General features: G+C 39.2%; 1 protein-coding gene across 1 annotated transcript in view; it reads right to left on the reverse strand.

Annotated features, from left to right (window-relative positions):
- The window catches only part of itga9 (integrin, alpha 9), a 42,524-nt gene that overhangs the window by 17,671 nt on the left and 2,792 nt on the right, over positions 1–22,061 (reverse strand). Inside the window, exons 4-15 of the mRNA XM_077612485.1 lie at positions 18,988–19,111; positions 17,975–18,042; positions 15,877–16,006; positions 15,714–15,799; positions 15,558–15,620; positions 14,468–14,605; positions 14,108–14,213; positions 12,877–12,971; positions 11,863–11,953; positions 11,514–11,559; positions 11,281–11,432; positions 9,879–10,039 (exon numbers count right to left, since the gene is read on the reverse strand). Of these exons, the coding sequence (XP_077468611.1) occupies positions 9,879–10,039; positions 11,281–11,432; positions 11,514–11,559; positions 11,863–11,953; positions 12,877–12,971; positions 14,108–14,213; positions 14,468–14,605; positions 15,558–15,620; positions 15,714–15,799; positions 15,877–16,006; positions 17,975–18,042; positions 18,988–19,111 (1,260 nt within the window). The remainder of the gene's footprint in view (positions 1–9,878; positions 10,040–11,280; positions 11,433–11,513; positions 11,560–11,862; positions 11,954–12,876; positions 12,972–14,107; positions 14,214–14,467; positions 14,606–15,557; positions 15,621–15,713; positions 15,800–15,876; positions 16,007–17,974; positions 18,043–18,987; positions 19,112–22,061) is intronic.

Raw genomic sequence — 22,061 nt, forward strand, 5'->3', positions numbered from 1 at the left:
ATGTTCCCACTCAGAACCAACGTATTTGTTGGCTACATGCATACATAATGCATGTTTGCACTTAAAAGCGTTCAATGAATGCGGTTGAACGCGGATCATTCCCAAACTCCACATTCGTAGTTCTTTAGAAACTCTGATCATGGTAATCTCATCAAAATAATTCTTAAAAAACAAGGCACCCCCCACCACCTCTTTGGTTAAGAGTTGAGCTCCACCGCAGAGGGTCTATGGGAGGAGTGACGTCAGGGTGCAGGGGGCTCTGATCTTTAAAGGCCTCACGCTTCCCTGAAATGCACAAGAGCTCCTCTCTTAGCCAAACCCTCAAAAGCACATGGCTGGATTGTGCTCCTGGGAAGTCTTTATTAACTTGTGAGGGAAATACATGCACAAACACGCGCAAATACACACACTACTCCATATTAGGACAATAGGCGTTTAAATGACTTGCAGCTTGAGGTCCTTTCATTGGCGGGATGAATGCCAGGGAAACTTAAATCCAATGGAAAAACCTTTTTGGTTAAGTGATGAATGAATACGGCCTGTCGAACGTTAGGGTGAGCTGTGTGTATGATGAGACATGCATAACTTGCCATACAGTGTACGGCGGCGCCAAGTCCAGAGGAGTTTAGAAAAACGGCCTCTCAAGAACCACAATTCTGTTTGAAGACGTGAGAAGTCTGAACTAGAATGATGTAGTAAAGGGAAGCAGCATTTGAGGAAAATGATTCTCAGCTTTTGAAGCGCCATAGGTGTCTGTTTACTGGCCAAGTTGCTCACGTGAAAATTCAAATGAAAACAAGCACCAAGTTATGGCCAAACTTCAATCACAATGTCATGGAAGACTTTTCAAAGTAGCAGAACCTGTGCCCAAACACTTAATAAACGTGTCAGATATCTATCTATCCATCCGATCACTCCAATGACCCTATGACCTACACAGAAAAGATACTTTTGCTGCATAATTGAATAATTAAAAATAATTACCATAATTATCAGACTATAGGTCTAAAGTTCCGTCAGAAAAATAAATGCACAATGAAGAAAAAAACTATTTAATATACAAGTCATTTTTGGGGGCAATTTTATTTTACCAAAGCCCAAGAGTGACATTATACATTATAGTATTAACACAAAATGGAGAACAATAGGCTGAATGAGTATGTGTTCATATTACATATCAGCAGTCATTCAAATGACAACAGCCTAATCAACAAAATTTGTTATTTACCAAACTTTGGAACTCACTCTAAATCACTATCAAATCCACATGTGTCAAAGTGGCGGCCCGGGGGCCAAATCTGGCCCGCCGCATCATTTTGTGTGGCCTGGGAAAGTAAATCATGAGTGCCGACTTTCTGTTTTAGGATCAAATTAAAATGAAGAGTATAGATGTATATTACATTTCCTTATTTTCACCCTTTTAAATCAATAATTGTAATTTTGTAATCATTTTTTTCTGTGTTTTTAGTTCAAAAATCATTTTGTAAAATCTAAAAATATATAAAAAAAAAAAAGCTAAAATAAACTGTTTTAGATCTACAAAAAACTGAATATTCAGGGCTTTTAATCCAGTTCTTTTAATCAATTTATATAAAAAAATCTAAATATTATATCTAGAACGGTCCGGCCCACATGAAATCGAGTTGACATTAACGCGGCCCGCGAACCAACCCGAGTCTGACACCCCTGATCAAATCCATTAAAGTCTTCACTTTGACCATAACTTCTGAAGAACCAAGCAAGTTAAGTTTTATCCATGTCATTTTGTGCCAGTACATACAAGACTTTTTACACAGTGACGTGTCAAATAGCTGCCACCTCCATGCGACAGTTGTCATTGTGTCAGAGTCAAGGACAGAGAGACCGGGTGTGTACGTTTATTGCGAGCTGTTTATGATCTTTTTCCGTGTATTGTTTCTCACTTAATGACATATTGCCAGATCCTACACCTAGATCAGAGGTCGGGAACCTTTTGGACGGAGACAGCCATCAACAATAAATATTTTCGAATGTTTTTCATTGAGAGCCAATTTTAAAGTCAAAATACATGTAAATCTCCTTTTTTGTCATTTCACCACTTTTAAACTATAAAAAGCCTCTGAATTCTTTAGACAACATTGTTACGCTGTTGCTAATCAATGAGTATCAATGAGAATATGCATGAAGAAGACTCTAATGAAGATCAAAGCGTTGCTAAAGGTAGCGTCGGCGCCAAAGTGACGACGTGACGCTCCTATTGGTGCGTTCGAAACTCCGCTCTCTCACCAGCAGTTTCCATATTTGACCTAGGATCCATATGCACCATCAATAGAGCCACATATGGCTCCCGAACTGTAGGTTCCCTACCCCTGACCTAGATGGTTATAACTTTAAGACCCCAACCTTTTCCTCCTTCCACTGTGTGAAAATGTTGAATGTAGTTCAAGTATATTTTTGTCATATTTGCATCCTGCCAAAAACCCAAATTTTCACACGACTATTTGCGAAGTTCAAAAGAAAGAACGTCATCACCAAAATCTTACAACTCTGTTCGTATCTGCAGGTTGATAAAACTAAAAATAACTAACAAGCCAGGAAAACAAGCATTTGGACTTTGGAAGTTTAAGAGTCACTGGAAAGTACAGCTCGCACCAGATGTATACACCGAAAAACTTCAACAAATATCCAACAAGCGGTCAAACATTCGGTCTGTGTGATGTTAGTGGCTGAGGTAAGCAGAGATGTTTGTCCAGCTTCAGGTATTAACCTGATAACCTCCACAACCTGCTGTCCATCACAACATAGTGAACCTGACACAATCCAAACAAACAGAGCGCTGAAGAGGTTATTGCGTTGCAAAAGTCAATTTGTTAGCAATTGGAGCTTCAACAATGAAATATTAAATCAACTAATCAGGGCAATTTTTTTTCGAGAAACCAGGTTTCATTAAGTTGGGTCATTACCTAATTATAATAGGCAAAACAATATACAGGGCTCTTTTGTGTATGCTTATACTAAACTAACAGAACAAAAAATGTTATCTCAAATTGTAAATATTATGGACATGCTGTGTTTTACATTTGGCAATTTATTTAAACACAAAGTTCACAGAGGAACAGATTCAGTTGCGCCTTGATTCATTTTAGACAAACCCAAGTTCATGTGGTTGCCACTGTACATGAAAAAGTAGATCAAAATCTAAATGTCTTGCGAAATAGCAAACTGCTAGATAGTGTACGAATGTTGAAATACACCCTATGAGCAAACATATTTCTTCACCGGCTAACAGATGGGAAACAGACCATCTGCACTGTCATATAAAAAGCGTCTTATTGGGCATGCTAAGTACAAGCTCACAAAATAACAAGATTTTCAATTTTAAATGAGTGTTTTTCTCATGAAGCTGACCAACTCATTTTTCCTCAGCTTTGCAAGCTGAGCCAATAGAATATGTTCCCTTGGGAGCAGATAAGGAGCAATACATCCTCACTTCAAAAATGTATTCCAAGTACAGTACATCTTATGAATACATTGCTCACATAAATGCAAATTATGTTCATTTATAGCCTCCTATGTGTCATGATGAAGGTATTTGACCCTTTGGATATGGTGAAAACCACAGCTGGGATTCATAAAAGAAGAGAGATATAGGTGCCTCACGTTCTTACTAGATATAAGCAGATGGGAAATACTTACTGTTCGTACATACCAAAATCATCTGCATTGTTATTTTTACTACATTCTGTCAACAGATACCTGATTCTGTTAGTGTTTTGCAGTGTTATGTTAAGCGGTATTTGAATGAAAGCGTGCCCATCGCCTATAAATACACAGATGGGTTCCCTCACAGCGAACTCAACCCTCCCACATTGCTTTATTCTCTATCAGACATTTGTTTCTGTTCTATTTTCAGAAACACAGGGTTTCATTCTGGAAATGACCCTGTAGCACCACAACAGCAGAACCAAGGGGTGGGCTGCTCAATATGTTTACTCTCGCTGCTTCTACAATCCCCAAATTTTTAACCCAACTTGACAAAATCATTATTGCAACCCTCATCAGTATAATCAGAAGTTTCCCCTCTATAACAGCATGGCTGATGGGTGAACTGTTGAATCACGTGCAAGTACAGAAACTAAAGCTCATCTTGAGGGGGAAAAAAAAACAGAATCCAGATGACATCCTTTTAAGGAAGCATTTTGGTTTCTGAACAATGTATAATCAAACAGAGTCAGGTCACCACTCCACTAAGTATCTTGTAAAGCTCATACGAAAGATAGGCAAATAATTGCATTCAAATAAACATGTTTATTTGTATGAACGCAGGGAGTTTAATTTTAAAATATTTCACTGAGCGAGACAAAATTCTTAGAAGCTGGGCCTTCTGAACATTCTTCACTTTGAGAAATTAACTTCTTCAAACACCATGATTAACTTTTCTCCATAAACAGGAAGCGTTTTATCTTTTGATCTCCAAGTTAAGCTGCCCAGATGCGGATGGTTCTAATATCGTTAAAATGACACACTTGCAACTGTTGAATTTCCTCAAATAAGTTCCATAAAGCATTACCAGCTCTTTAATGCATTAAAAAGCAACAGGGAGGGGTGGCCTAAAAAAGTGTTGTGTTTGTGTTTGAGACAGTTCCATCCTAGCGATGGAGGAAGGCTCCAGATGCTTCCTGTCGCTGATTTTGTCACACTTTGCAAACGCCTCTGGCCACTTCTGCTTTGTTCTTGTCATTGGAGACATTATTTATGGGGCCAACCCCAATAAACCTGCACCCCGCAAACCTAAATTGAGATAGTTATTCTCCAAGAGCTCTCTTTTCTGGAAGTAAACAGATATCTAGTGTATACATTTGCTCTTCAGCAGACGATGGCCATTCGTAAAAGAAGCACAGGATGATGTTGACATGTAAAATAACAACTGTTAGCAAAAACAAGTGGGGAATGACAACACAGACACGGCCATTTCTCTCAGGGAAGTGCCGTGGAGACGCCAAGTGATGAAGTAATGGCAGCCTTTTGTCTTTTCCCTCAGTAGGATGACAACGCGGTGCTCTCTAGTATACTCGCTTGTGTTTCCTCTGCAGTGGAAGTCGGGGAAACATGGCTAGAGAATCCCCTTCATTGTGGTCAGACTTGGCCACCCATAATTTGCTTGTGGTGGCATCATGCGGTAGGGACACGGCCAAAATCCAGCACGACCATTTTGCCTAGTGTGCCGAACTGCCAAAGTCAACAAATCATCCAATCAACGCAAGCTTTGGTTACTCAGATATGATGATGGAATTACGACTGCAAGAAGAGACTGGGTATAATGATCCGTAGTAGAAACAGCACCTTACTAATGACTCCACCCCACATTTACGAGAACAATTTCAGATGTTTTACTGCAAGAAAAAGTCTATTAGCGGAGCACTCCCAAAACAAGGCTGCAGAACAACTGTCTCACGTTCCCCTGGCACCACCATGTAGGGAAATCCTGACAAAAATATTAGTCTGTGTGCTAAATTTAACCGGAATGATTCATCTTTACTACATCGTGTTATAAAAAGCAAAAATTTCGGGACAAAGCACCAAGTATTAGCTATTGACGTTTTCCACTCCAGATATTGTTACAGCACATTTTAATTATATTCTTAAGACACGATGCTTGACGTGCAGTCGTGTGTGACAGAAGACAGCTGGATATGATTAGCTTCCCGCTACGAACTTTCACTATATCAGCTCTCTCTGTAAAATGTAAATGAAACCAAGAGGACGGCTTCAAGGGAACTGCGCGTTTCGGCCGGTCTGTATTTTGTCTGTCAAAAGGCAAACAAAGCCGGCAGTGTGACAGCGGCCCCGGTTCTGGGCTTCCACGTGCCACAAAATGCCGTCCGTCTCTGGGACACGCATCCGCATGGGGGAATCATTGGGAGGTTGTTACAGGAACTTCTGGCTTGCTTTTCTCTCACCAGGGTTTCCTGTTTGTCCGTCAAAAGAAAGTGGCCATGTGCCGGCCGGTGACATGCCACATTTGATTTGTTTTGACATATTTAAATGAGTGGATTAGAGAATTTTAGCGCATCAATATACAATTCGGGTAATTCACTAAGTTACAAGAAATCTTGATTTTACAGATGGGTCAGTTTACACTGTTTTTTTTACATTTGACAATTGTGTCTTATTAGGTTGTTGATAAATCCATAGGTGAGTTACATTTATTCAACTTTTACTTGGATTTCATGAAATTTCACCTTGTGAATGAGTCTTTTGTTTAACAAAAACAAGCTAACTAACTAATTTTTACCCTTCTTATAAAATGCCTCCAATAAATAAAATAGGTTTTTGATTAGAAGATTATATTATTTGTATTTCCTTGGTTAAAAAAATAATAATCTGAGCAAATTGGAGCAGATAGTGTTCAACCTGTGAGATCATTTACGGAATATATCAGGATAAAACAGTGTAATCACAAAGCAACAGTGAGTCAAAGCAGAGAGAATAAGTCTAGAGTCTACGTCTGGTGTAACGGAGTTAGTCTGCCTGTTCCCATAGGCCACCATCCATCAACAGTGGGAAGAATGGAACGATACGAGAGTCCCAGTGCGTCACATACCAGAGATGCCGGAATGATGGGGAAGTTAGCCAGACCAGTCACCTTGCAGAGAAAACTCATTTATCAGCACAGTCACATGACTGTTGAAATATAATATGTTGTTGCTGACTGCGGTGGAAGAAAATAAGAATATTTTTGCTAGTGAAATCACTAAAACCCAGATCATGATGCATCTTAGAATAATATAACAGTTTGTGGTCATCGTGACGGCTTCAATTTTGTTTTGTCTGTGAATACAGTACTTTAGCTGACATATGTTCCGTTCTGTTTTTTCTTAAATATTATATCAGATAACTTATGTACTAACTGGATGCTTAGTGGTGCTCAGCACAGTCTCTTAAGTACTTGTTTAAGAATATGGCTGCTGACAGGCTGATCATGGAACAAAACAATGGGAATTTGTGAGATATTGTTCTGGTGAACACCGTCAAAAGACAATGTTCTTTGAAATTGCGTGCTCTGCTAAGCACATGTTAGTAGGGCAGTGGAATATAGGCCAGAGTAAAGTGCACATGTTTGGGGTGTAGCAAGCATGACACTTTACAAGCTAAATTAAACACACAACTGTTACAGCCCGGACTTTGGGGGCCTATTTTAGTCCCTCTATGGAGACAGCAATGCCTCTAGTGAACTTCAAAACTCTGGTTAATGCCCACAAATGCCCTTGCAAATGCACAAGAACATACATATGACGACGGACACTTGTCAGAGCATGTAAACAAGTCCATTAGCATGACACGGAACTGTAGACGGAGGTCAGGGGAAGTGCAGAGCACCTAATAAGGGATGGGTTTAAAGGGTTTGTTTACTAGGACGGGTTATGAATCAAAGCAATGCAAGCCATGTAGACTCTATGCAGAGACATAGTGAATAATAACTATGCCATATAGAGACATATTGTTTATCACAATGCAATGTTAACCCTCCACCTGTCGCTCCACTGAACATGCTGCAGTCTTGAAAATTGCGAAGAGTTGGACTTCCACACCAGCTGCATTAAACTCAGTTATGCGATTAACTGAGCACATCGCTCTAGTGTTTGTGGCATTCATTTGACTTAAACACATTTACCATTGTTCAGCTAATTGCCAATTACCATAAATCTATCATTCTTACTTAGTTCTCCCACATTTTCATTTTCTAATAGAGATTACATATGCTGTTGTGCTATTTTCAGGAATCAAGGCTTTTATTTTAAATAGAGTAGTCCAGGTTGAACAAATGCCTAATTGCACTTTGCTGAATATAATACACAAGCATATGCTGAATTTGGTATGTTGTCACCTGTAAAGTCAGGAATGTTTCCTAAAAAATATTTTTGGATCCAATTAGGGCACATAACCTCCCCATTTTATATTTTTATATTACTTATGTTTTTTTTCACTGGGAAAACGCACTTTGTGGAGTAGCACCACCAATTTTGTTACACACAGCTGTGTATGATGACAATAAAAGCTTTTGATTTGATTTGATAGCAGAAAAAGATGTCAATTATTTCAAATCAGGTAAGGCAACAAAATGTTGCACCTCTGGTCATTTAAATTAGTCATAACTGTACAAACTTCTTTTTAAGTCTCAAACAGGGGCAAAAGCAAGTGCATTTTTAGCTGAAAATAACAAACATGGACCATCATTTATTTGTTTAATACTATATTTTCCTTCACTGCACTTTAATAATGTTTCTGGTCATTTTTCTTAGTGCCATGCTGTCAAGTGGAGACGCCAAACTGATTTTCCCAATAGATATGGATGACTTGCGTTAACAGTGACATTCTATTCCTATTTATTCAGTCCCTCATTCATATTCTATTCTATTTAATGTTTTTCTCTAACGGGGGCAACATCAAGTGTGCGGTTTATTTAACTAAAAATAACCAAATATGGAACATCTGGACAGTCAGTGTGCTTCAAGCACATGCCAATGCAAACATGTTAAAAATAGTCAACATAAAAGACTTGCATAATTTCTGGTGCTAATACTGAATATGAGCTGAAGTATGTGGCATACCTGCTGTCATGTTATGTTTTCTCAAAGTGCGGTGACTTCCTGATTCGGCGGTCTAGACTTTGCCGTGAACTCAGATGGTAGAAATTGAGCATGTCTGTTGGCCATTACCCTGAACAAATCCTTAACAGTATATTGTAATATTTTCCTAAAATGGCATGCAAAACCAATCAATTCAGTCAACAAATAGGCTTGACAGCTAATAAGAGTCCCAGCTAGAATGTTTTTCTTGCCCTATTCGATAGCCTAAATGCAACACCCAGCAACTCTCACATTTCACAGCTCAAGAAATCAGCTTTGACGTCTGGCTGACATAAAAGCAACACGAGACCTGCACCCTGCTGAGCCACTCGCCCTATGTTCTGTGCTTCTACTGTATACGGCTCCCCAGTGTGGCTGACAACCCACCCATGAGGATGCATCTGAGAAACCAGGTGCTTCCATTTAGCATACCTCTTCAGGAGTATTGGAGAACTGGCTAATTGCTGTGGAAAACACGTAAGAAAGATACACGATGCAACCCGTCAGGAAGACTCATTGAAAAGGCAACCAGATGACCTCTGAAAATGGCGATTCTATGAACTTAAGGACAAACACGTGCTAAAAAAATGTCCTTCTTAAAATGTTGTATTTCAAATTCTGCATTTTGCTACACTACATGCTATTTAAAAATGTTACTTATCCATTCATCATTGGTAGCAAAGCCTCCCACAGAGAAAGTGCCAGGGATTGCTTTGTAAGAAAAGGTCATGAAATTTACACGCCTTTGCCATGTGCTGCCATCTTTAAAAAGGCGAGCGTGGCCTACGCCCTCAGGACGTGGACCCTCCTAGTAGCGTCGCAATTTTAATCACAGTGGAACACAATAGAGGGACTGTGATGACAAAGAGGACTTTGTTTCTATCTTTTTCTGAGACACGTACACTTAAAAGAAATAACGCGGCCTTGTGACAGTATGATTTTTCACGCGCCATCAACCGCATGACTGTTACATTACCCTCGGCAACTGGTGATAGGGAGGATCCCAATATTTTCGTAGCCTCCGCATTCTATAATGTCACTTCCTGGATGGTAATTTTGCTTGTTTTTGAACACTGTGAACATGTTTAACTGGAAAAGTGTGCACTTGGCCTCTCAAATAAACAGATGGAGACAAAAACAAACTTCTGAGAGAAATGGTCCTAATGTCCTGTTGGATGATGAGTGTTTCCAGCATGGGAAACAAACTGAGAGACTATTTAAGGGAGTTAGCAGCAAAGCAAACACGAAGAGCAGAGAGTCCAAACTTACTTTGACGTAGGCCGTGAAGGGCTGACACTTGTCCTTGTTGACGTCCAGGCTGAGCTGCTGGCTTTTCTGGCTGATCTGAGAGCCGCTCTGAATGAAGTAGACCCGGGAAGGAAGGTTCTTTTGTCTCTTTTCCACGTCTGCTGTCAGATTGTACAGCAGCTCTAACCAGGATCACACACAAATACAGTGGCAACTAAAACCAACTGGTAATCTCCCATGAAATTGAAAATGGGCATTGAGCCCTCAAGTATAACTCTATTGTAATAAAGCACATCAGTCATGAGAAATGATGGAAAATTCTCCAAATTTGTTTGTAGAATATCAGCTACCAAATGAAAATTGCATTTTTCATGGAATGTTCCGAAATCCGTGATTACCCACAGAAATAATAAAAGCAATGTTTTCTTGGTGCTCTAAAAAACATTGACTGCAACCAAATCCCCACGTGTCTTATAAAAGCAGTTAGCTATTTTGATTTTGAAGAAAAAAAAACATGAGTAATAATGAATCTTAAGGTGAGAAGATGATGAAAATGACTGTAAAAAGGAAACCAATCCTCCATCTGGTCACACACCCTTGCTGGTTCGACCACTAGCTTTAGTGATGGAGAAAAATGAACACCCAAAGTACTTGAAAGAAAAATCATAAACTTTTAGTCATGTGTTCCTGGTCTTTTTGAGAAAGCCTTACACACACACCTCCTGTCATTCAAGCTCTAGTACCATGAATGAATCACCCTCAGTCAGTAGTACTGCTAATTTCTTCACAGGGTGTTACACTGGTAAAACACTGGGAGGGGCAAACACTCCAGCAGGACCAAACCCCTCTGTTTCCACCATCCAGTGGAAGGAGTGCCATGAGCTCACTCGTGATTGAGGACGTCACCAAACACATGGCGCAGCTCTTTCCACGCAGTTAGCCAGACGGCCAAACAGACGGGCTTTATTCTGACAAACCAGGATGCAGTCATTATGCAAGACGGCTCCTACTCTCCTGGGGGTGAAAACTGGGAGAGACCACACCCAAACACTGGAACAGGACGGCACGTCACCGCTCTGCACCTCCATAAGCCCTTAGCAAAGGCCAACCACACAGACTCTCTTCCTGTCCAAGCGGTATTGCTCAACATTTAAAAGGTTCCCTCTGTTCAAATGACCGCCAGAAGGTCAAGAAGTAAAATTCGTACTTAAGTGAATGCCAAATGAGATTTTTGGCTTCCATTATTTTCCCATTACGAATTGAATTTAGAGCAGCCAGGGTGAAAAAAAAATTATATTCATAAGCTGCGAAAACTTTTAAGTGTTTTAAGTAGCTGACATTAGTTTTATTTAGGTGCTGAGAAACAGCTCAAGGGTATGATGGAAATGGACTGTGTGTTCTAAACCAACTGACTCATCCTCACCTATTTGTCCAGGAAGTTGTTTTCCATGGAAGCGCATGCAGACCGTCATGTTGAAGCAATTTGTGTTATAACCCTCGTGGCACTGAGGTACAGAAATGTTGATGGACACGGGCAAGAAGATGGAGACGTCCACTGTAATAACTGGCCGGGACCTTGCATTGCATTGTAAAGGAATAAGGATTGAATTAAGAAAAACAGTGCAACCAACATAATACAGTTAAACCGATCCTCACCTCAGTAGAACCACACTGTCCGACATGAAAGCTCCAATACTGACATCTGCAACAAGAGCACACCACAACTTACAGTACACCTCATTACTCAATACACCTGCAACTGCAATTCAAACTGATAAACACACTCATTGAAAGTCATTCTGGTTCAGATTGAATGTCGTCCGAGGAATGCTGTCAACAAAATGCCTTTGTCACGAGCCTCTATTGCTGCTATTGCAGAGGAACGGGTGTCAAATATTTGACTTTAAAAGAGGCAAATATTTAAGGTTCTTTTTCCTCAATGTTGAGGTTTTCGTTCCATCTTATGATGTGGTTTGGGAAATCTATCAAATCTCCCAGATCCTACCTGTGTATCCGTTGCCGTCCATATCCACACTGCCAGATATGGCCTGTCCAAACATCTGGAGACCAGGATTGACACTACGCCCAGTTATTTTCTGCAACACAAGATAGCCCCCATTAAAGCACAGTTCAAGCTAAGACGAGCACTTGTTTGTTTGTTTTTCACAGTGACAGATTTAAAATCACTTGGGGTTGAGTCAAAGAACAGTCATCATTAATAAAGTTAATTACCAAAACATGTCAAATATGGAATGAAGTGTCCTTGAAGTTGTCTTTAAGACAAGAATTGAAAAAATTGGCAGATCAAATTCAGCTCTGCTGTTTTGTTTTTGAGTGTGGGAAAAAAAGCTCCTCATTTACAAAATACAGAAATAGGTTTAGTATATTACTGTAATGCAAATGCAATGTTGTATTACATTAAAGGTATAGAAATGGCACAAAAAATCTGCATTGTGGGTCAAATAAAGGCTTACTTACTGACTCTACTGATTTTTTTCATTATAGAAGAACGTTCGTTTGTTTAAAGGTCTAAATTTAGCTTACACGTGTTACACTGAGCAGGACTTCAATGTCATGTATTGTAGACATTATGACAGCAAAAACAAAACAATCCTGTCTTTTTAATATTAACAATAAAATGGAGAGAATATGTTCGCCCAAACAAAAATCCCATTGTTCCTCACACTAAAATAAAACATGTCAAAAATGAAAATATGAGCCAATATATTGTTTTACCATTCAGAACCAATAAATGAAATCATTAGTATAGCCCAAAACGGCTTGTTATGTGAATTACGTGATTTTGAGCATTGTGGGTCGTGATGGTCACAGCTCAATTATATAATTCTTGTGGGACGAACATTAATACCCAAGACCGCAGCAACCTCACAATATTCAAAGACTTTACCTCAAGACTTGCTGTTTAACTCTAATGCATGCGACCATATGTTTTGATTTAAAATTCACTACGGGGGCCACAAGATAAATACATTTGTAAACCTTCATTTCAATGTATTACCATTGAATATTTGCTGATGATTCCCTTCGCATCCCCGTGATAGATATAAACAGCTCCTCCGTAGTCGTCCTCTTTCGGTGCACCTATGGCAACGTCTGCAGGGAAATACAGGATGATATAGTCCAACAATGGCAGACTGTATGTTTGTGAAGCACTGAGGCTTCAGTTTCTTTTTGCGATTTGGAGGACAGTAGACACTAGGGCCACAAACAGCTAGCTATAGACTCCTAATAGACAATTAAGTGTTGTTAGTGGCTATAAAAAGTTGTGTGAACTCAGAGAGTGGAAACATGCCTATAAAGCGTGGGAAGCTCAGTGAAATAGCATTACCATATCCAATGGCCACAAAGCATACTAAAGCAGAGGTGGTAAAATGGGACGCTGCATTTCAATTTCTCTCATGAAGTAATTAACTAATTATGACTCAACAAGACATTTGAATAAAAACTGCTATTTCTACAGATGTTCCTTAAAATAAAATGGTAGTCATGTCAGTCAGTGAGGCTCTTTTGCCATCAAAACTGTTATAATGATGATGGGTTCTAACATAATTTATAACTGCTAGCTGGCATTTTCCCTCCTTACAGAAGAACGGGGTTAGGCTGCAAAGATTAAACCGGGAAATAGAAAAAAATAATAATAATAATTTTAAAAAAAATGAAAAGGTGCCAAGTCAAACCCGTAAATTCAAGTCACGTAATAGTCAGGAAAATTGACAGTTTCAACAACTTAATAAAATGTCAGAGTGAAAGTTTGAGCTTTAAGTCAACAAATCAGGACTATTTCACTCATGATTCGGCTTGAACAAATACTACGCTGTTCCGAACAGTCACGATTTCCTTCACTTTCAAATCATAAGAGTGGCCAATGGACAATAATAATAATAGTAACTGAAATGGCAAAACCAGTTCTTGATTGCCCGTTTAAAGACACACACAGGATCAATTTACTTCTGATTCGGCTGTTTAGTTTACGTTTGCACAATTTGTAAATGCAATACGGGGTCTTAAGTTAACCAAGATCACTTAAGTGGATATATTTCTAGTTCAAGGAGCATACTAAACTGCAATTTCAGAAAATAGTGTCATGTACTCCTGAGGGGATAAGCCGAAAGTCCACCACCACCACCAGCAATTACTTGATGGCTATCAGACCACCTGAGCTGTGGCGGCCTATGCTGGCCCTTGAGTCACACAGTAAGTGAACCGTGATGCCATTACTTTTCACTGACCTTGATAGCCATCATCATCAATGTCTCCAATTGAGGAAATGCTCTCTCCAAAGTGGGCGTTGTAAGCACTGTCCCCACTTAAAATAGCCTGCTCCTCCATTACTCCCTGAAAAAAAAATATAGACAAAGAAGGAGGAATGAACACAGGAAATTCTCGACAGCAAATGGATGTTCACGATGGAATCACATGGAGCTTGAAAACTGCAGCCATGACACTATATTATACTGGAAACGAAATAAGTGAATACTGAGAAAGCGTGCACCAATGTGGAACTCATTTTAGATGATTTGAATGTGTCGTAAACTGAAGCACATACTGTTCATTGTATAATAGTGCCGACCCACGAGGTCCTTACTCACGTTGCCCATGCTGAGGTACACAGAGACGCGGCCTTCATCCCGCAACTGGCTGTGCATAGGTGCCCCCACCAGCAGGTCTGACAGGCCGTCCTTGTTCAGATCAACTGCACACAATGAGGAGCCAAAGTAAGAGCCCATCTGGAACCAAGCCGAGCCACAGAGCATTGTGTCAGATCACAGACATTTCTTTTCTATTTCATCATTGACATATGCAGACAGTCTGACAGATGGTATGTTTCCTTGTAAAGGTGCTTGAAATTCAAACGAATAGTTCAATAGTCAAAAACAGAAAACTATACAGGTTAGTATATGTTCCAGATATATTTTATCCATATATTGATGAGTTGTTTGAAAATTTTTGTGGAATCACTATAAAAGTTTGTATATATGGCCTAATGGCTGAATGTTAAGACCAACCGTATGTATACATGTACATCTATGTGTATGTATGTATATGTATATATATATATATATATATATATATATATATATATATATATATATATATATATATATATATATATACGTATATATATTTCAGCAACACGCTTATTTATGTATTTATTTATTAACGTATTTATTGCCTATCGATTTATGTCTAAAATGTATTTTTCTGTGTCTGTATTCTCACACCCTTGCTACTGTGACAATGAAATTTCCCAAATATGGGATAAATAAAGTTATCTAATCTAATCTAATACAGCGTAAATGGATATTGCTTGTTTGGAAATGTGACATAAATTATCAAAAGATTGTATTAATGTGTTTAAAACTAAAACAAAAAAATACAGGCATAAAAATTTTAAGACCACAAATTTGGAAAATATTTTTCATTAATATGCCCAACACAACTAATAACACTTGAATCATTTCCAGGGAAAAAGTCAAACTAATTAGCAATCATTTTGCTCTTATATAAAATGTAGGCCAGTACTGTGTTGGGCTTAGATTGGAAAACATGAACTCATTTACTTCAATGTAAATCTCAACAATGCAGTATTAGATTGTCTAAAGAACAGCATCATATCAATTATTGACCCTCAGCAAACAGTAGCATCTGCATAAAATGTTTAATACTATGTATTCCTACCATTTTCCCTGAGGCTTGAAAGCTCTTCACCAAAGATCCGCCATCAATTTTGAAAACGTAAACCTGAGTGGGTAAATAAAAACAAAACAAAAAAACAGCATTATTGTAGCAAGCGGCACCATTTAGAAAATAAAAGCAGAAAGATGAGGTCACTACCTTCCCGCTGCCATTGTGCTGAGGGGCCCCCGCAGCTATGTCAATTACATTAGGAGAGGAGAAGTGTCCTGCAGCTACAGCGTAGCCTGTACACACATGTGGAGTCAGCTAGCTTAATTTGGGGTTTTATATTCCACACTAATTCTTCTCAATAGCCTCTCACCAAGGTAGCTGAATCTATGGGAGTCCATATCTTCTTTGTTAGGACTGTAGAAGGTGTCAGACGTGAGGTTGTAAACCTTAATTGTCCCGGTCCAGTAGTAAGACCCTGGGGCCCCCATCACCACCAGCTCCTGAAAATGAGCAATCATTACATTCACCCAAGCAGTTCTTTCATTGCGGCTGTGAATAACTTTTATCTGCACAGCTTCAGTTGAAAAGCCAAGTCCCGCAGGGTGAAATTTTGGTTAACCAAAGGCCACAGGCGGTCGCGCGCTATCTGCCGCTAAACCGCCTGGTTGGAGGCCGATGAGTAGGACGAGAATTGCAAGGGCTTGTGCAGAATTGGCAGCTGTTGGATGACTTTATATTGTATTGTCACGGTTTGGCACGGTGATGCAATGTCATTGCAGCTGAATGATACATAAGGTTGACCACACGCTAACTTACATATTTATTCATTCATTTTGAACAGCACTTATCCTTGTTAGGGTTGCGGGGTGCTGGAGCCCTGCTTGACGTTGGGGCAAAAGGAGGACTACGACCTAAACTGGTCACCAGTCATTCATAAATTCAAAATTATTTAAAAAAATGAATGAAAAGTAAGAAGCATCCTAGTCTATTGTGTCTCTTATGGCACTAAATTTGGGTAAACCAGTGACACATGCACGCACACACCGTCGTAGTAAGCGTTCACAGATGGCAAACATCAGCCCATGCGGCAGACGAAACTAAAATTTAACAGTTGGACATCTTTTCAAAGAATTCCATACATTCTTTCAAGAGTGATGGATAGTTGGTGGGGGGTGGAGTGTCATTCAAAAGTCTAAGCAACTCATTTTATTGATGTCTTTGATGAGCTCACTCTTTTAAAACCGCACTTTCTATATTCAATTTAAAAAAAAATAATTTGGACAGTCATGGTCAAAAGGTTTGATGATTATTGAAAGCTGTGTGAGAATTTGGTCAACATCTTTTAAGCCCAAACCGCTAAACAATTGACAGCACATTAAAATTCTTCAAAAAGTGAGCCTTTAATGCTTCCTATGAACCAAAAGGCTACAAAATTTCAAATATAATTTGTCATAAATTTGGATCATATTTATATGATCCATCAGTTTTTATAAGGGAATAAAAAATATCACCATGCTCAAAATTCAGGCATCGAATATTAAACATTTAGCCATATTAAGTTAAGGTTCATAAAAGTGTGGCCTCTTTTTTAACTATTATTACAGTGTTTCTAAGGGCAAATTATACGATTTCCGCTGCTTCTGTCATACTATTTTTTTTAAAAAGTTTTCTTTCTGAATTTCTTCAAAGTTAACGTTTAATTGTTGTTTTAAAAAGTGCTTTGTCAGTTTAATTAAAAATGACAAAGGATGTGACTCAATTCCATCACGACAATATAATTTTAAACACAATTTTATCAGCAGTTGAAGTAGAATGCATTCCAAGTTCAAATATGTCTTTTCTCGCCTTCACCTAAACTGACAGCAATTTGAGACGTTCTACTTCAGGGCTCCATCAGGAAAACTTTATATTGCAAATGTATTGAAAACCTGACATTTTAATGCATACCTTATACACACGTGCACTTTTTTTCCTCTAACATAACAGTATATGTGATGGAATGAGGCAATTTGACCTCATCTGTTCTGCTCAGATGGGCTTCATTCAGGCTGTTTAGGTATGCAGTGCTGTACAAAAAGTTATTGTGCGATAGAGGATGATGTCACTGGTCACTAGTGCATCTCCGCTTTATTGAAAAAAAGGGAAAGGTTTTATATAAATCAACCCCAGAGGTAAAATTAGGGACTGGTCCAGCCAAAGGAAACAACCTCAGTTAATCAGGCCTCATGAATCGCTTACTAGTTTTTTTTATTTATTTTTTTTTTTTTTACATAACTTCACGTATAAAAAGACGTCGGCGACAAATGTAAATATGTTCTCGTGATGGCAAAGAGTCAAGAAGTCAAATGAAGACAAATATTGAGCAGATAAGGTAAGGAGTCCTATTAAGTATACGCAATAAAATTTTTGAATAAACATAATTTGTCAATTGCATAATCCTTCGGAGATGAACGAGAACAGTCACTGACCTCTCTAAAAACTCCTGCTATCCCAGCTTGGCAGGATCCGTGCTCTTCCCCATACTTCCGCTTATAATCTGGACACACAAAAACAAACCGCAAATTATTTCACTGTGTCTTGATCCAACATTTACTGAAGTTTTCTCCCTCTTGGCATTCCATATGGAGCTAGTCAAGGAGGCGGTCACATCCAAGAGGAGTCTGGGGGAGCTGAGCGTAGGCAGAAAGGAGCAAGCAGCACGACATCCAACGAGACCACTCGCTTTGAGAGCGACCCTCTCAAGTTACAAAAAAAGCTCAACTTGGATCAGTGCAAAATGCGCAGTAAGTTCAATACAACACAAATCACAAGTCTCGCTCTGCCAATGCTGCAGCTTCGAAGTCATGGAAGGAAGTGCGAGTCACTGGCCGTGCAAATGCATTCAGAACTTTTTGGAAAAGCGGCTATAGGCTATCAAATATCCTTCCAGGATGGACCAAAACAACATACTTTCGATTTTGTAAGTGCACTTTTGTTGGACTGGCACATTACACTTCCCTCTACTTTTATGTAATTGCACAGTGCAAAATTGAAACAAGTTGGAGCATATTAATTTGTCAAAAACAAGAGGAAAATGAGCCCGAAAAACATTGTACAACATTCCTTTTGGCTTTGGGTCTTCAGTCTGAGACTGAACATCTTTTAGTGTGAGCCCAGCATGAGTTTGAAAGTTAAATAAAACTATAATGGCAGTGGTTTGACAAAGGGAGAATAGCTGAAGTAGAAATTATTATTTCTAATTTAGAGCAACTTGGAAATCTTCAAGCAGCACAGCTACTAATTGTGTTTAACTTTAGACATTCCACTATCGATTACTGTCAATGCCATTTACTTTGACTGAAAAGTGTGATATTTCTCGGCTCACTTCGATGCAAATAGATGAGAATAATACTGCCTTAGATAAAAAGAAAGAAGTGGGCTGGCAAGACCACACGACAGACACATAATCTGAAATAATAACTTGTCTAAAGAGCCACTGTACCTTCATAGCATGGAATGAGAGGCTGCGTCTTGCCCTCGAGATTGGGTGGGATGATGGAGCAGTATCCATGGGGGAGGATATGCTCCAAGTGGTAGTAGACATTTTTCCAGCGATGGGCACAAGCCTGGTGGATATAAAATAAAACTTAGATTGACCTCCACCACATTGTGTTTGCTTAATATCGTGCTGGGCTGGAGTCGATGGGTCTAAAGAGGATATGCAACCATCATCAATGTTCCGTTCTACAGGATACATAACTCAATGAGGCCCTCACGATGTTAAACGTGCAGTAGGAAGGAGTTGTATCTAATTTAGAGAATATAAAATTGAAATGATTTGTAGAGATCACTGGAACAGAGCAACAAAACACAGCGAGTGAAAAGTTCATCGTTCATTTCTGTAATGACGCTGGAACACTTTGTAAGGCTTTGGCAATAATGAACCAGACGGGACACCACCGTTCATGATAATGCCGGTGGCCAATAATCATGATTAGCAAGGCCTTTTCAGCTAGCCTAAACAGTATCAGAAGTCTCATCTCTCATCTCATTTTCTGAACTGCTTTATCCTCATTAGGGTCGCGGGGGGTGCTGGAGCCTATCCCAGCTGACTCGGGGCCAGAGGCGGGGGACACCCTGAATCGGTGGCCAGACAATGGCAGGGCACAGGGAGACGAACATCCATGCACATTCACACCCATACCTAGGGGCAATTTAGAGTGTCCAATCAGCCTAATATGCATGTTTTTGGAATGTGGGAGGAAACCGCAGTACCTGGAGGAAACCCACACAGGCCAGGGGAGAACGTGTAAACTCCAAACAGATGGACATGACCTGGATTTGAACCCAGGACCTCAGATCTGTGAGGTACTGACATATAATTACAAGGTACTGTTCATTCTAATACATATCCATGAAATTGTGTTGATTTAATGTGGTGTTTTTATTTGATATACATTCTGTTGGCTGCAGTGACAAGTGGACTGTTTATGGATTTGAAATTTTTGCTCCATGTTTTGCCCAAAGTCTTGAGAATCAGTAGTGGTGGCCTTTTATTCATTCACTCATCTCCTGAACTACTTATCCTCACCAGGGTCACGGGGTGCTATAGCCTATCCTGGCTAACTGGACAATTGCAGGGTACAATAAGAGAAACAACACACACGAAAAACGTAAGGTTTTCCGTCAGCAAACCATGTATATTTTTGGGACGTGCGAAAAAGCTGGGGAACCCAGAGAAAACCTACACAAGCGCCGGAGAACATGCGAATCCCACACAGAAAGGGCCACACACCCCTAATTCTGTCTTGAAATACTTAAATGACATTGGGACTACATTTCCATTTTTTCTCCATCAGATTTCAAATATGTACCTTCTTATTTTTGGCCTCTTATTGGTTGGTCAAAACAAGCCCAGTTTGACTAAGAAAAAATAAACCTCTTTAGCCATTTGCAGCCAATTTACTCATTGCATTTGCAAGCAGTAAATATAAAAAAAATGCAATAGCATTTACTACTTATACATGATTGTGACGTATTTTAATCACATTATTCAATGCATATTATTAGATAATTGTAATTCAAAACTGCTCCTGATTTGATCCACAAAACCTGAGCAAACAATTATCCCCACTCACATTCACACCTATGGACCATTGGATTCGATTAACCCCGGTTGTAACTACTACATCATAAAGTCAAGTGGTGATTGCCTAAAAGAATACATTGCAAATATAGCTGCAGCTTACTGTCATGTTCTACTTTAGCGAGACCTTTGGAAGAAACATCTGCCAAGCAGCTGGTTCCCCCCTGTCGCGTTGAAACATGAGCTCATTCAGATGACGAGAACCAAAAAATGGTTAAAATGCGCTTTCGAGCGGTTAAGCAGCACGTGGGCTTGAAAAGTCAGCACCTTTCTTTTATCATTTACCTATTTAGACAGCCGCAACACGTAGCAGCCAAAGGTTGCGTAACTTCTCACTCGCATTCCTGACACTGGAGCTAGGCATAAGAGCTTGATTTGAGGTCATGACAATAGATTCCACAAGTATCTATTTTACATTTACATTGAAAAGACTCCAAAATCCTTATAGAGTGAAAGATTCCAGTCATTTTTTTCTCCCTGAAGAGGAAGTCAGCCGGAAGGATGTCAACACAAACGAATGATTACAGCAGATCTCGGTGATTCATAATGATTTTGAAATCTTTACCCTCTCCTACATGATGAACAATAGTACCTTGCAAACCATTTTGCTTCCACGGTAATACACGGACCACCACAGAGGGGGGTAATGTCAACAAAAACATGCTTTCTTGTACTAGATGCTATATTTTCTCTATCATTAGCAAAACAATTTAGTCAAACCCCATTCCCGAAACAGCCAGACTCAACGAACTAGGCTTTACTATCAGCAAAAACCCACAAAGTGAGATTGCAGGTTACAGTAAAGCCTTTACAAGTTCTCAGAAAGTAAGTTGTCGATGATGTTTGAAATAAATAAACTCTAAGTATCCAGAAGTGAGCTCATCATATACAGTAAATCTCCAAGGTATAAATCTTCCAAATTGGCACTCAAATCACCCAGATAAACAGAAACTCTGTGAAAAAAGCGCTTTTTCTATGACTGGTTGAAAACTAAGGGAAGACCTACCTGTGCGAATGGGAAAACTCACCCACACTTTCCAATGAAACTAATCAGTATTTCTTACCTTGAAACACAACATGAGAGTGCAGCCTAATATCTTATTTTATTTGCTTTAACTTTGACATTATTATTAATAGTGTATTTTATTGTATTGTTTTTTTTTTCAATTTATGAATTATGAAAGCAGTGCTTTGTGAAAAGGGTTAATTGGTGGTAAGGAATGTGCGCATGATTTCTTCATTACCCCTTCAAAAATTAATTTGCCTACACCACATGTGTCAAAGTGGCAGCCCGGGGGCCAAATCTGGCCCGCCGCATCATTTTGTGTGGCCCGGGAAAGTAAGTGCTGACTTTCTGTCTTAGGATCAAATTAAAATGAAGAGTATAGATGTATATTAAATTTACTGATTTTCCCCCTTTTAAATCAATA

Source organism: Stigmatopora argus, chromosome 11, assembly GCF_051989625.1.
Source record: "Stigmatopora argus isolate UIUO_Sarg chromosome 11, RoL_Sarg_1.0, whole genome shotgun sequence".
NCBI classification, from domain to species: Eukaryota; Metazoa; Chordata; class Actinopteri; order Syngnathiformes; family Syngnathidae; genus Stigmatopora; species Stigmatopora argus.